This window comes from Leishmania panamensis, assembly GCF_000755165.1.
Source record: "Leishmania panamensis strain MHOM/PA/94/PSC-1 chromosome 34 sequence".
NCBI classification, from domain to species: domain Eukaryota; phylum Euglenozoa; class Kinetoplastea; order Trypanosomatida; family Trypanosomatidae; genus Leishmania; species Leishmania panamensis.
This window is the reverse complement of record NC_025881.1, coordinates 1,784,998-1,800,713: the sequence shown is the minus strand read 5'-3', so window position 1 is coordinate 1,800,713 and position 15,716 is coordinate 1,784,998. Positions and strand designations below refer to the sequence as shown.

The 15,716-nt window shown below is 50.9% G+C and overlaps 2 protein-coding genes across 2 annotated transcripts, besides 2 other annotated features; both read right to left on the bottom strand.

Annotated features, from left to right (window-relative positions):
- Positions 1-2: 2 nt before the first annotated feature.
- Positions 3-168: a repeat region.
- Positions 169-1,871: 1,703 nt separating this feature from the next.
- Positions 1,872-3,047, bottom strand: MPK13 (mitogen-activated protein kinase, putative; the record flags this gene model as incomplete). The annotated part of the gene is made up of 1 exon (XM_010704601.1): positions 1,872-3,047. One exon carries the CDS (start codon positions 3,045-3,047, stop codon positions 1,872-1,874), a length of 1,176 nt encoding a protein of 391 aa, XP_010702903.1.
- Positions 3,048-6,610: 3,563 nt separating this feature from the next.
- Positions 6,611-7,147: a repeat region.
- Positions 7,148-14,595: 7,448 nt separating this feature from the next.
- On the bottom strand, positions 14,596-15,435 carry LPMP_344830 (hypothetical protein; the record flags this gene model as incomplete). Its single annotated transcript, XM_010704600.1, has 1 exon — positions 14,596-15,435. The coding sequence occupies one exon, from the start codon at positions 15,433-15,435 to the stop codon at positions 14,596-14,598; it is 840 nt and encodes a 279-aa protein (XP_010702902.1).
- Between the last annotated feature and the right edge of the window lie 281 nt (positions 15,436-15,716).

Below are 15,716 nucleotides of genomic sequence, written 5' to 3'. Positions count from 1 at the left end.
CCCTCTGACTTCCCCGGCGTCGTGGGTGCTTGGCCCGGTCGCCACCAGAAGTGGCTCGGCAATTGGCAGGGGTAAGGGGGTGGGGGGAGGGTTGCCTGGCGTCCCCCGAGAGAGTGGGCGGCACTGGGTCCTGAGACGCCGCGCACTGAGGCGTCCCCCGTCATTGGGAGAAAAAAGGAGAACGGCAAATCAACAGAAGAGGTGGTTGAAAGCACACAATGGAAAGAGCACGCAGAAGGCAAAAGCGAATCGAAAAAAAAAAACGAAAAGAAAAAAAAAGGGAAGAAAGAGAGAGAGGCAAAGAGGGATCGGAGAAGAGCGAGAGTGTCACAGCGAAGCGTAACAACACAAAACAAAACTAAAGACACACGAAAAAAAAAGATCCCCAAATAAGGGAGCACACGTGCGAGTACCTGCTCAGACACACACGCAGAGGCAAGCGTGAGGAAGGCACTTTCATCTTGGCTCGTCACTCGAGACGAAATGGGAGAATGGAACACAGCGTAGCACTGAACACACAACAATTACACACAAAAAGCGACAAAACACAGGTAATGCCTACCACAATGTGTTGGTCGTCGCACTCTGTATAGGTGTGAATGAGGACGGCATATATGCTGAAAAGGGAAAAAAACAACAACTGATGCAGAGGAATCAGCGATGGAGAATAGCGCGATGATGACAGGGAAGCTCAATCAAAGCGAGCACAGAAAAGGAAGTCGGCGAAGCACGTCCATTGCGGTCGTCACCGCTGATGTTGGCCTTCCCTCTCCTTCCTTGTTCTTCCCTACTATGGAAGAGCACTAATGAAGATTAAGCGATGCTCCCCCATCGGAAAGGCTGCAGAGAAACCGCAGGGAGGAGGCAGAGAGAGCGTGGAAAGAAGGAGAGGGAAGGGTAAGGACGCACACGCACACGAGGGGTGTATGGCCCTTTGCGAAAAGGCTAAAAAAGACTGCAAAAAGAGACAACGAAAGGAAGAAGAACAAAGCGCACACATAACATTTGAGGGAAAAGAGGGGAGTACTACGGTGACACGCAACGGCGAAGAGAAGTAGCGAGGGGAAGAAACAGCAGGCACATGAAACTAGCAAGGGAGGCCTGAACATGGAGTCAATCACTCGTCCAGTCACAGCACAACAGACGGCCTGTTTTCTTTTTTTCCTTCTCGTTTGATAGAAGTCGAAAAAAGGCGACACCATCTTGCAAGAACTACAGCCGTTACCTAAGCAAGTACCCTCTACTGTTTCGGTACGCATAACAAGAGAAGATAGCATCATAAGGAGACCACTTCCATAGGGAAACCATACAGAACCCTACACTGCACAGAACAACCACTGAGCGACAACAACAAAAGGCCTGCATGCAAGGAGCAGACAAAAGCTCACCCACGATCACTTGCCACTCCGCGCACCTCTACGCCATCCCTGCCTCTCCTCAAGGTCAAAAGACGAGTGTGTGGATGCTCCTCACTCGCGCACAAAGCGGCACCGCACCGAGTTTGATGGAGTCACTAGCGGTCATGCGCTAGTGGTTGTCTCTCACTAAAATGGCTTTCCCAGTACATTGTTGTACCGGCAGCTGAGACACAACCATAAGCTAGACGTGAGCCCAGTCTCGACCTTTTAGTCAATGCCTGAACGAGAGACATAGAGCAACGGAGAGAAGGGGGAAGCACGAGGCGGAAGTCAACCGGTATGAAGAGCGACGGAGCCTGCTCACTGCACATGGGTGCCAGAGGTAGAGAAGGTACAAGAGCAAGCTACCAGCGAAAAGTGCAGGTATGCGCGGGTACACCCGGGCAAACATCACCCAAGAAATCTAATAAAAACTGGCAAGTGTACATGAAGCACTGACATCGACGAATGCCGCTACGTCAGCTTTGGTAGGTTTTGCGCATTCAGGTCGTCACTCGAGGTGGAGGTTGCTACCACCACGTGCACTTGGTGCTGCACGCTTTGACTGGAGGCAAACGTGCATGACTTCGGTGACACCCCGTCGATCACCGGCAGTTTGCGACTTGCCGTCAGCGTGCTGCTCAGCGAGGGCATTCCGTTGGCAGCTTTGCGAGGACTGCTGCTGAGACCGATCGAGGCGTGCAGATCATCCGTGACAGTCGACAGCCTGCTGACGCCGGCACTGTGCTTAAGATGGTGACTTTTCTTGTCGGCCTCGCGCAGTTTGCTAAAATACGCGTGTCGCAGTGCCTCCTTTGCAGTGCAACGCTGCTCCTCGTCATATGTGAGCAGCTTCTTCATCAAGTCTAATGCCTCTGGGGAAACATGTGGCAGTAATTTCGCCAGCCCAGTCCCTTGTTTTTTGGGGAAGTCGTAGTCCATATGCGTGCCAAACTTTTTCAGGCGATCGAGAATCTCCGTCGGTGGGGTGCCCAGGACGTTGTGGATGCGGTGCACCTGATCCAGCTCGTTGCTGCCGGGGAAGAGAGGGAAGAGGGCAATGATCTCGAAGAAGACGCACCCAGCGCTCCACAAGTCCATCTTGTAGTTGTAGTAGCCATCCGTCAGCAGGCACTCGGGGGCGCGGTACCACCGGGTGGAGATGTACTCCGTGAGCGGCAGCTTCGAGTAGACACCCTTGCAAGAGCCGAAGTCAGCAATTTTGAGACGGCCCTCGGAGTCGATAAGAAGGTTCTCCGGCTTGATATCGCGATGGAAAACACCGATGCGGTGAGCGTGGTCGAGACCCTTCAGCAGCTGATACATATAGGACCGCACCTTCTCCTCACCGAGATACTGCTTCCTCCCTTTGATGAGCTCGTAGAGATTCATATCCATCAGCTCCAAGACAAGCGCGAGGCGGCCGGTACTACGGTCAAAGAGTACCTCTATCAAGTCTACAATGTTTGGATGTGGCTGTAACCGCCGGACAGCTTGAATCTCACGCAGTCGGTTCACTTGCTCCTTGGACTTAAAAGCCTTTTTCATGCACTTAATGGCTACATACTGCTGCGTCTTGATGTCCTGGGCGCGAAGCACCTCGCTGAAGGTGCCCTCGCCCTTCTTGCCTAGGATTCGATATTTCTGCATAGTGCGTCTCTCCACTACGCACACCTGTGCGGACAAGTGACCAGGAGAAGACAACAGAGATCGAGAGAGAATAAAATAAGAGGACAACTGGGAAAGAAACGCAGAGATGGAGATTGGTGAGGGCAGAGAGAAAATACGATTAGTGGAGAGAAAAGAGCTACTGAGGAGCACACCGCTATGCCACCTGTCACGAGACTCACTCGTAACTCCCCCCTCCCTCCCTCTTAGTACCTGCGTCGCCTATCACGTTATAGGAGACACGGATAAAGCGAAGGAAGCCAACGAAAGGTGGTGTTTTAGCGCGCTCAGTGTGGCAGACTGAAATGAGCGTAGAAACGTGTGTCCTGAGGATATCGATGAAGAAAATTGGGGAGAGAGCGAACAAGACAAAAAACAGGACTGTAGCAGAAAGAGCAGAAAGACGACAAAATCAAAAGGTGAGTGAATCCGGACACTGGAGAAGATACGACGCCTTGATCTGCATTTCGGACCTCTCAGTTGTATCCCGGCGTAGCGTTTATAATATGTAACGTCTACACCGGCTGGTGGCAAGGTGACAAGAAGCGAGAAACCATGAGTGATGTATGCCAGGAAGGGAGTCGAAAAGAAAAAAAGACCACAGAAAGGGAGAGCTAGAGTGAGAGGAAGTGCAGAAAACCACACAGAGAACGTGGCTAAGCCGCGGCCTTAACTGCCCAGTGGCGGAGTGACAGGACTCGATGAGAACGACACGTTGTCCGTTGTGCTAGTCTCACGCTGGAATTCTGTGCCGAATCGCTAGGTGCAGGTAAACCATGGCAGACGACGAAGTGATCCTCTAGGAGGCGCCTCAGGCGTCCGTAGAGTCGCTCATGCATCCTTTGCGTGTTCGACAGCGTACTTTATTTTTTCTGGCTCGGCGTGCTGCCGAGCAAATGTGCTGCAGCATGTTCCTGTGCACCTTTCGATTTCTGGTCTTCTGTACACGTGTCAGAGGAAAGGGGTTGTGGCTATTGTTTCTTTTTCTGGGAGGTCGCACGAAGCGCACAAGACATAGTCCAACGTCGTGCTTATTGGAGGCAGCCAAAGACGTGTGTTACTGCTCAAAATGGAAAGAGAGACGGCACCCAAACAAAGAAAGGTCGCCACACGAACGAAAAGGGAAAGAAGAGCGGAGCAGTTGGTTGCGGAGAAAGTGGAGGGGGGGGGAAGGGGGCTGTCCTCCCCAAGTCCTGTTTCTGTCCGGGAAGCAAACGTTTTGCCGGTTTCCTGTTGCACGTACAGCAGTAACACGAGAGCGAAGGGGGGGAACGTGAGGGGCAAAAGACAAGACCCATCAGTAAAACTCCTCCGAGGGGAGACTGCTGGGCGCACATACACAACACGATACAGAGACACATGTGCGTAAACACGCTTGTAAAAATTCAGATACATAAAGAGCGGGATGGGGAAGGATGATACACCCCGAGTGAACGCAAGGGGGTAAATAAATAAACAATTAAGCGCCACTTTCTCAACTATCTCTTCGCCCTTCCTCTCCCACCCCTCTTCTACTAAAGACGCCTTCAACTCAAACACGCGATGTAGCTGAGAGCGGCATAGTGAGGTCGGGCGCATATTCACAGCGCTTTTGTTTTTTCCCGGGTTCCACGCTTGTGCTACTCAAAAGCCTTAGCATGCCGTTTTTTTTTTTTGCGCCCTCCACTGCCTCATTGGTGGGTATGAGTGCCCCAGCATTACTCATCTCCGTAAAATCTCCGGCAGAGGTGAATTCATGGTTTGCAGCTTTCGCTTTTCTTTTCGGCACAGCGCCGACCGGTAGAAGAGCCGAATATGACAGAGAAGAGGAGCGAAAGGAATCGAGAGACATAGTGAGAGACGGAACGTGCTTTCAAGCCTCCAGTCAAGCCACGGAATGGAACGAGAGAGAAAGAGGATGTGAAAAAGAAAAAAAGAAATGTCTTGTAGGAAGAAGAGAGGCGAATCGCAAAACAAACAAAGGAGAAAAGCTATCAGTTTTTTCAGGCAGCCAGAAAAAAAGCCGCACACCAGAGAATAGAAAAATGTCAACTTACGAGCAAATGTGAGAGAACGCTTAGAGAGAACGAGAGGGCAACAGAGAGAGAAAAGGAGAGCGCGCCGGCAACCCAAAAGCACAGGGTGGATTTCGTTTCGTTTTTGTGTTCGTGTCTCACTCCTTTTCCTTCCTTTTTTCTCTCAAGCGACCATGTGTAATCAGTGAAGAGCGGGGAGGGAGTCCAAAAAAGGGAAGCGAGAGACAAAAAGAAAAAGTGAAAAATAAACGAGGCAAAGCAACAACCACAAACAACGCCCACACATCGTTTTGCAAAGCAACACACGCCAAGATGAAATGGAGTCGAAGCATTCTGCAGGCTGAGGAGCTATTTTCCACTAATGGACTTCCTACAACGGAATGTGGATTTGAGTGTGCCCTTTCGCTGCACTCACATCCCGCATTCTCGTTTTATCGCTCATTAACGCCACTGCACCTCCCCCTTGCCGCTCGCCATCACAGCGCAGCTCCGAGCAAATGCACGACATAAGGGTGGGAGAGAGGGAAAGAGCACACTAAAGGGTCTTCGGAAAGATTGGAAAGGAAAAAAAAACCGCGAGGAACCAACAGTACACGGATAAGCCGTGAACGGAAGAATGTAAGAGTATGAACAGCGCAGTTGCCTGCGATGGGGTTGGGAGGGTGCACAGTACATGTGCAAATTCGCACCAAAATCCGAATTGAAGGTCGCACAGGGGCGGCTCCTCCGAATCCTTCTTGTGCAAACACACCTGTACGCATATGCCTCCGGTCACTATGAGAGAGTACACGGAAAGAGGGTTGTGTTGATGAATCAAAAAAAAAAGGGGGTTGCACTCAAACCTTCAACTTTTTATCCCCTTCGTGTTCTCGGTGAATTGGCGACGCTGCTACTTTACACTCGTCTGTGCACATGAAGATTGCTGCACGAAAAAAAGGGCGTACGGTGTTTCTTTTGGTATACTCTATTTTCTGTTGTTCACATGTTCCCCATACCTCTGTGAATCTGTGAGCATCAATGTGGAAGAAAGAGTCAGTTGCAGTCATCCGGCCAGCTGCCTCAGGTGGTCAGGCCGTCTTGAACAACACTTTTTTCGTCTTTCCCCGTTTCTCACTGCCCCTCAATCGCAACTCTCCCCTTTCCAGTGCATTTTGCCTTCCTCGCTGCACCACACGAGAAAAGCACCCTTTTCAGAAGGCAGCAAGTGAAAGTCCCTGACATCCTTAAGAAGTCAAAACCTGAGGTTCCCTGATGAGCATGACGCCTAACACAACTGGAATCAAGAGCAGCGAAAGGCAGCACCAAAGAACTGTAAACGACAAGTGACCAAGGTGCAGCTAACTACGCTAAGAGTGGTGTGTGGAAAGACGCCACATAAGAATTTACCAAAACAACAACCGCAAACACACACACACACACACACACATACACACGACACCTTGGCTACACAACAGTTAAGTCTTTCTACTCGCCCATTATCCAGCTGCGCAATCCAGACACACCCTTCACTAAGTGCATCGTTGAGAGCCTAGCAGCTCACCGCCGAAAAAAAAGACCGTTTTGGTTCAACCCAACACCCACTCCGCCACCAACAAATCAGTGGGCAGACGCACCCCACCACAGCCCATGGACCTCCTGTGCACCACGACCACCACCTGGTTGTCTAGCTATAGTCGTCTGCCGTCGATGCGGGGCGTGCGTCTAACGGGCTCTTCATGCCCTTCCTCGCCCCTTTGTTCGGCGCGGGCCGCGCGATGGGTGCTGGGCGGACTCGGAGGCTCACCTCACGCCGTGATCCAAGCACGCTGCGTCCAGGCGTCCAGTTGTGCGACAACGCACCGCCCCCACCGCCCTAGAGGACGCACACCGCAGCGCGGCTCGTATGGCGCCCCTCTCTGCGGCGGACGGTGAGGAGTGCGAGGTCATCAGCAGAGGTGGCGCCGTGGTCTGCCGCGTCAGACGCGCGAGCTTGGAGTACACAAGCAGTGCTACAGCCTCGGTACCCGGCTGCCGCTGCGCCACCTTGTGCGGGAGCAAGTCCAGGGGGTCTACGGGTGGTGTGGCGGGGGCAAACTTTTATAGCAGCAGGAGGCAACCAAAAGTAACAAACATAAATGAATCAGAAAACGTACCAGAAAAGCTCAGTGAAAGACACACGCAGAGCTGCACGTGCTGTACGCGGGCGTGGCACATTCACTTCACAGGAGGGCACAAACTAGCAACACAGAGAGAAAAAATGTAAGAAACGAAGTACAGGTATATAGTGGGAGACAAGGAGAGAGAGAGAGTAGGCGTCAAAATGAGAATGGAAAAACCTGTCAAGGAGGTCACGTTAGCAAAAAAAAAAAAAGAAAAGTGCAATAGAACTGCGATGAGAGGAATTGCAGCTGCATCGATCAATGCAGAGGAGTAAACAACAAACAGAGCAGAAAGAAGGCATCTGTGATGCCTCTCTTTTTTTCGTGCTTGCTGAAGCAAGAATAGGATGCGCTGAGGATGTCTCTGTGCGTGTGCGTGTCTGGTGAGAAGGCGCAGAGAAGAACTTTTGTGAGCGACGTGTTTTTTTATCGTCTCCTTTTCCCTCAGCATCTGCGCCGCTGTCACCGTTTTTCGTTTTTTTGTTTTCATCTCTTTCGTTCGGCGTTCTGGTCCCTTTTGGCTGCACCTTTGCTGTCGTTCTTCGTTGTTTACAAGTGTTGCGTAGTGCCTGCGGTGGTGAGCGTCTTGCAGGGCGCCGCCCCGCTCCCCCCGAAAAAGGTGGAGATACAGGGGGGGTTGCGTATGTGGGGGCTACCTAACTCCAGCCCACATGTAAAGCAAAAAAAAAAAAACATGGCAACCTTGAGAACGGAAAAATCAAGACGGTGCGCGTACAGTGAAAAAGCGGACGTGGACTGAAGGGGAGCCAAAAGAGAGAAAATGTCGAAGGGATAACAGAAAGAGAGGTGGCAAATATGTGAGAGAAGTCGGGGGGGGGGGGGGCGGAGAAACAAGTAAGACGAGAAAAATGGTACACGTTGTGAGTCCCGCTGGTGGGACGTGAGAGGCCTCATTACCTGCACCTCCGCACGTCTCGTCATCAATCAGAGAGGTCACGGCGTCCTTGCCGTGCCACTCACCTTCCACTTGAGGAAAGGAGATGATGTAAACAAAAACAAAAAATGAAAAGCGAGAATATATAGAACGAAGGAAAGAGATGGGCAATGGGAAAGTGGAAGAAGACGGCTATAGAGAATAAACACCACAAAGACGACGAAAAGCATTAAAGAGCAAAGGAGCAGAAGCGACGCTACAAGAACGAGCAAGCCATGCAAGCATAAAAAGAGAAACGGTAGATCCTTGTATGTCGACTGTGTGAGTAGGTAGTGCCATCAGAAGCAAGAGCGATCTAACAGAAATAGTCGATAGAGAACTTCGGAAATAAAAAAGGGAGAGCACAGCGGCACACACAGGGAGAGAGAACGATGAGGAGACCAAAAAAGACAGAGAAGAGAGAAAAGAAAAAAAAACGTTGAGAAACACGTATGCGTACACACACACACACACACACAGTCGCGTGACACCTTCCAACGAAAATGAAAGCGGAGCGACAGGAGGAAAGGGGGGCAGAAAAAGACGCGGCGTGCTGCATGCCGAAAGAGCGAAAGACGGGGAAAAAAACGAAAACCGCAAATGTAAAGGTAAGAAAGAATAATGTGTTGAGGGCAGTGGAGACTGTGGGGGAGGGGGAAGAGAGAGAGGGAGGGAGGTGTAACCCACCCACCCACCCACCCACCCACCGCGAAGTCACAGTCGTGGTAGTCGGGAAATAAGTCGAGTGCTCAAAGAGGCAATCTAAGCGAGAAAATAGGAGGAGCTCTGCCCTTCATGAAGGAATAACACCTTCGCGATGTCGTTGAGAGAACGAGACAAACAGTCTCCTCAACAACACACCCATGTGCCCAGAAGCAAAAAAAAACATAGCCATACAGCGGAGGTCATACACGCATACATGTACAACTACAGAGAAAAGCAGACAAGGAAAAAAAAAGCGTCGAGGAGGACAAACAAGGAGAGGGGAATAGAATGAGGGAACCGATGTAGACGTTCGGGCAGGCGGGGATTAAAATATCGGATGGAGGTAAACACACACACACACAAAAACATGAGAATTCGAAATAGAAAGGAGAGAAGGGCATGCACGTACATTCGCCAGAAGTGCATCAAGCACGGCAAGGTCCTAACGCAGACACCAGCGGCGTCAAAACGAAGGAAGAAAGACTAGCAAACAGGGCGTATCGAGAAGTCGCAACACCAAAGGAGCAATGCAGTAGTATGACCAAAATGTGAATGAGGAGAGAAGAAAAGAGAGAGCGTAGGCACAGTACTATCCTCCTTATATAGGGGGAGGGGGGAAGGAGAAGCAAGCTAGAGGGCGAATAAAACTAGTAATACCGCTGCAACTCGTTAGGCATTGTTCACCGTTCCACCTTCACTTTTCATTCCCTTTCCATGGCTTGCATGAGTGTGCAGGTGCATCTGTGAGTTCGTTTTCCCTTGAAAACATACACACACGCACACAAGCACATGCGCATACCCGAAGGAATAAACGAAGCGAAAAAGACGCACAGAGGAGGGAGACCAGCAAACAGAAAAGGAGCCCCACAAATCATTGATGTTGTCCGCTTCCTTTCTTCCCCTTGGGTTTTGCTTATGCCTGCCTTCTATTGTATGTGTGTCTCTCGGCTTGTGTGTTCGCCTCTGCTCGTCCTTTTTCATTTGCTGTTGAAAAACAGATAGAGAGGAGGCAAGTCAATCGACCGCGCCGAGGGGGGAGGCGGGGAAAGAAGGAGAAGCACCGAAAGAAAACAAACAGAAGTCAAGCAGACACGCCCTCCCTCTCACACGCGTGCGTGAGAAGAAAAAAAAGAGAGGAGGCATGAAAACATGCAAAAGAAAAGCGTTCCTTTGCTCCTGCGCACGAAGAGGATGGTGGTGGTGGTGGGGAAGATGGACAGATGGAGAACACACAGGGAGAACACGTACGCGCCGAAAGTGAAGCACAGCAACTCACATATTTATTTACCAGAAGAGAGAGAGAGAGAAACAGGACAACAGCAGCGAAGAATGAGAGATCAGAAGAACCAGAAGCTGAGCAGCTCTAGTCGACAACAGACAAACCATCACCAAAAGAAAGAGAAATATGGAGAGACGAAGTGCTACAGGCAAAGCCGCACAAAGAGAGGAGGAGGAAACAGCGAGAGAAAAACGCTCTCAGACAGGCGCAGGCGAACAAGTAAACAACTAAAGAAAAAACGAACGAGCATGCTCATCGACTGAAAATAGAGTGAATGGGCAAAAGGTGGGGAACTACAGAGCCCCGGTGAAGACAACCAGCAAAAGCTAAACTTGCAGCACCATTATGTTTATCTGAAAGCAAACGCCGAATGATATATTTGCGTTTCCGACCTGTTACTGGTGGCTTGCACAGATGTGGAGAGGGGAGTAAAGGGGAAGGGGTGTATGGTGCAGTAGATAAGAAATAGAAAACTCCATCCTTGGAGCTGAGACCGTTTTGGGAGAGGGAAGGGGGTTAGACGCCCCTGGGTAAGATAAAGAACGTCGACACATGAGAAGACCTCATCACAACGCTGTAAGCACCCAAAAAAATATATAATTTAGACCACTCGCAAATCAACAGCGGACAATGAGTAAGAACAGGTAAGGACTACACAGGGAGAGAAACAGCACAGCAGCCAGTGGATCAAGAGTGATAGAGCAAGACCATAACACATACGTGCCTCTGTCCCTCCGATGGGTCTGGATGCGGTGCACAAATGTGTGGGTGTGTCTGATGGTGTCTGCGTGCCCCCCCCCCTCTACTCCGGTTGAAGAAGTGGTGAGCGCCATCCACAAGAGGAAGAGGACCATGAGGGAGGGCTTACAAGGCGAACACGAGAGAACACGCACACACACACACACACTAACACACATAAAGAGGAAAAGAAATGGAAATAGAAGGGACAATAAAATGATCGAAGATAAACAGAGAGACACACAAGAGGGACAAAGTAACTGGTGCAGGCTCAACACAAGACAGAGCCTGCTGCTGCTCAAAAAAGCGGGAGAGCAGATGCTCTTCACGTAACAGCGCGACTGGCGTGGTGTCGTATCCGCTTCACAGCATCCCTCTGCTCTCTCCGGCGTGCCTCTTTCCCTCGTCCTACAGCACCACTTTTCATGCGTGGTGAACTCGAGTACAGGGCCTGCATAAGAGGCATAAGAGAAACATGTGACTCTTATGCAGAATGTTGCTCCGAAAACAAACTCACCTGTGCGTCGAGCAGCAGAGGCCTCCCTGCGCCCTCATCTTTCGTACCTCTCTTTTCTTTGTTCCCACTGAGCCTATCGTTTTGCTCTAGACTTGTTCGGACGCATGGAGAAGTCCGCACGTTATGCCTCTCTGCCACTGCGCATGCGCGGACGCCTGAGGAGCGCCCCCCAAAAAGAAACAATACAAAGAAAGGCTGAAGGGTGCGTGGTGAATGGGAGGAATGCGAGTAGAACCAGAATCACGAGCGAAGGGCAAATAAATAAGAACAAAGAAAAAAGGTAGCTCATTACAAACCACTGTATGCAAACAGAAGCGCAAGTGTGTGTGAGTGTGTGTGTGTCTTCCTTACTTTCGCTGTCAAACAACTCCGCTGGCTGCGCGTGGTCCGCGAACAGGAACGGAAACGAGAAGGCACACGAAACACAAAGAAACGAGGAAAAAGAGGCGTGCGTAGAGTCGAGCTGGACAGAGAAGCTAGAGATATTCGCAAGACAAAAAGAAAGTGAGTCGCACACGCATAGTCAGTACATATGAGGATGGCGCGCTAAGAGGAAGAAAGCGGGGCGTTATAGGGTGGACAAAAGAAAAAGGCGAAAGGGAAAAGGAGGGCCGTAGTCCGTCATGGCTGCGGTTCTTTTCTGCCTTTCTTGTGGTTGCGCAAACGTCAGGAGGCCCCCAATACCGTGTGCGATTTGAGGAAGGGCATACTATGAGTGTAAATCAAAATTAGAACACAGAAGAATGAGAAATGTTGGGGGCGCGTCCGGGTCAGAAAGCGGAAATGCACCTGGACAACGGGAGCTACAGCGGGGGGGAGTAGGGAGGCAAAGAAAGGGCGAGGGTACTGGAACAGCCTGGTCGACACGGTCACCTCAAACTACGAAATACAGGCCACTTGAAGCACCGGGGAAAAAAGGGGTGTGGGGTGGGAAGGGATGGGCGAAAACAAACAAAAAAATAAAGACACACCGATACGCACAAACAGATGCATGCGCACGGGGAGTGTGCTCGAGCACGTGTGCGTGCGTACTGTCATTACTCGACACGGTTTTAGAACGTGTACCCTCCCCCCCTGTGCTTGCCACAACTTAAAAGCATAAATATATAAATATAATATAAATATAAATATAGTATAACATATAAATATATAATACATGTAGACTCCCCTTCCACCGTCCGCTAGTTTTCTACTCCGCATCGACGCATCGGTGTCACAAGAGGCGGTTGAGAGTCACGCGCCGCCGCAACGCAGCCTCGATGATGAAGCGTGGTGAGCGCTTGCACAGATACGTCATCAGTCCATACAACACTCAAACAGAGACGCTGCTAAGCACGGAACACACAGAGTTAAAACAGCGATACCACGGTATGCCTATCATTCATCACGACGCAGCCTTAAACGCATTCTTCATGTGGGACAAGCTCAAAGCTTGGCATTCATGCTTGTCTGTGTCAATAAAAAAAAAACGCTGAAAAGACGCATCGCAAGGCGCGCGCGAAAAAATACATGAACGCGCTCACTCAGATACACGCACATGCAAACCAACTCGGGGCCAGTGCCCACCTCCCGAGCGCCCACATGGTCTATTCATTGACCTGTGGGAACGTCAAGGAGAGCTTACAGCGGAGCGGAGACAAAATGTGAGTAGTGCGTGTGTTGGTGTATGTGCGCGCACGGAGAAGCAAAAAACAGGGCGAACACCATCCAATGCGTTACCTACCATGTTACTTGATCCAAAGGGTTCCGCAACACAAAGCTGATTCGAGACACTGATACCCAAGGAGCACTCATGACTGAACGGGCAACGGACACACAAAGGGACAGCGACGCTCCTAGTGTCGTTCGCTCCCTTCCAACAGCTCAATTCTTTATGTTCTACCCTGCACGTTGTGTCAGTTTCGCAGACACACTGCTTCTCTATAAGAAAAAGCTGACAGTGTAGCCGGTGTGCTCATACTGTTGGGGGGAGAGGAGGGATGCCCCCCGGGGTATGGACAAAGGACAGAACACGACGAGTCATGCTGAGAGAGAGAGAGCAGGAGGAGCGCAGAGAGAATGCATCCATGGCTGAAGGAAGGAGGAGGAGACAGTGTAGCAGGCAGCGGCGGCGTCACTCAAAACACACAAAAAAACATGATGATGTGCCCTATGACACCAACACAAACATACGAACCAACATGGCAAGGAAGAAGAGGGGTCGGGAGGGAGAAGGGGAGGGGGCAGAAAAAAACTAAGCACAGACCAAATTAAACGATCGTTGCTCAACTCGTGGAAACGAGCCTTAGAGAGGAGAAGGCGGCAAGTGAAAAAAAAACTCCTTTTGAAGCGACAAACGCAACAGGCGTTCTGTAAACCACAAGGAGAGGTAGAAAGAAACGAAGAAATACAGCCTGTGCAAGACATGCTTGGCTCGCCCTCTCCTCCTCGAACACCTTCAACATGGAGAAGGACAGCAAGCACGAGCAAAAGCGAAAGACTCCTCCCACGAAAAGGGACAGCGCGCATGGAAGGAGAAAGAATGCGGGGGCGCCAATAAGTACTGGAACAGCTCAGAACAATAATTAAAAATAAGGCGACAATGTACCGCTAAGTACGAACAAAAAAGACGCGCACGCACTCACGCAGCGTCGAGGGGATGACAAGGCGTCAATGGGATCAGTAAAACAATGCAAAAAAAAAAAAGAGCAGAAAGAGCCTACCATCAAATAACTGTGAGATACACGCACACACATACACATGCGCGCACGCACATTCACGCGTATGCCTCAGCAGCTCTGCGGAAGTGAAACAAAAGAAAGAAGACAAGAAGAGGCCGTTTCGCGACAGGGGAAGAGATACAAGATCGAAAAGGAAAAAAGAAAACTTATCACACGAGTAAGCCAAGAGGCATCTTTTATTTTCCTCTTTGTGTACAGATGCTGGGTGTTTGTGTCACTACTGTACGCCACAAAATGTATTTCTTTTTCCTCTTGCGGCTTCGTAGTTTGGCACATCAGCGGGTGTGAAAGGGATCTGATACTTTTTTCGTTTGAGCATTCACTCAAGTGGACCGTGATTTCCATGAGGGAAACATATGTGCGCATCTCTCTGTCTTACCTCCCAGTTTTAGAGGCTCTCAAATGTTTGATGGTGATAACTTGCTTCAGCAGGAATTTCAGAAAGCGAAGTTTCTCTTTTTTTTCGATATGCCTTCGTTATTTCTTACGCTACGACTGTGCACGACGTCGTCGTAAGTAGTTTCTTCGCAGCCACCTCATTCGAGGACAAGCAGCGACGCTGTCCGCGACGCAGAGGCCGAGTGACGTCGGTGCTCATCGTCTCTTGAATCTCGTCGAGGTAGGCAAACCAGATTCGGCAGCGGTACACATCAAAGAGGGCACGCTGCAGACGGCGGAAGTCGACAAAGGTGCGCGAGGTACGGGAAATGATGACGGTGATCTTTTTGCCATCCAGCTGAAACATAGCATCCTCCACGTGGGTCGGGCAGTGCACCTTCACCGCCAACGAGCGCATCGTCTGCAGCGCTTCCTGTTCTTTCACGGCGCGCCTGTGATTCTGCGCCGTATCCTCACCAGTAGCGCGACGGAGAATATGCAACACGTTGTCAGTAAGAGGCGTTGTGCACACATCATCGACAATGCCAAGGTCTATGCCGCGGTCACCTTCCACAATGACCATTTCGCCAATGGACACCTGGAAGGTAGTCATAAAGGGTTTGCGGCCGTACTTGAAGGCGATCCACACGGGCGTGTGCGCGGGGTGCGCCATCGGCGTCGGATGGATGAAGCTGACGGTGGGATAGTAAGAGGGGTACATGGCAGCCGGTGCGTTGGGCAGTGCCGCCTCGAGGATAGAGCGAGCAGGCGATGAGGTGGCGTAAGAGCTGCCGGGCGACTTCGGGCTACGCTGGTGACAGCACACCAGAGGTGCCTCAGCAGGAGAGGCTGGGGTGATGAGGCTCGCCGCGTAGGGCTCGTGGCGGTACACCTTCACCCGGCTCTTGATGCGCGAAGCGGGGAGTTGAGAAGAGGCGGCCGACATCGTGGTAGTGCGCGTGTTTTGTAAGGGTGTAGGGGGGGTGGCGCACAAAAAAAGGAGAGCAGCACGTTGAAGGTTTGGAGAGCGCGCGTATATGCGTGGGTGGAGAGGAAGGGTGGGTGACTGGCAGAAGAGATGTCGAGATGTTTTTCTTGTAGGTCGTGAATAGGCAGCTCTAAGAATGATGTACTTGCTGTTACACAAGAAATGAAACGAATGCGGCGGCGCTGGTGAGAGGAGAGCGAAAGAGTGGGAGTCGCTTACGACTGGGGTATGTAGTGGTA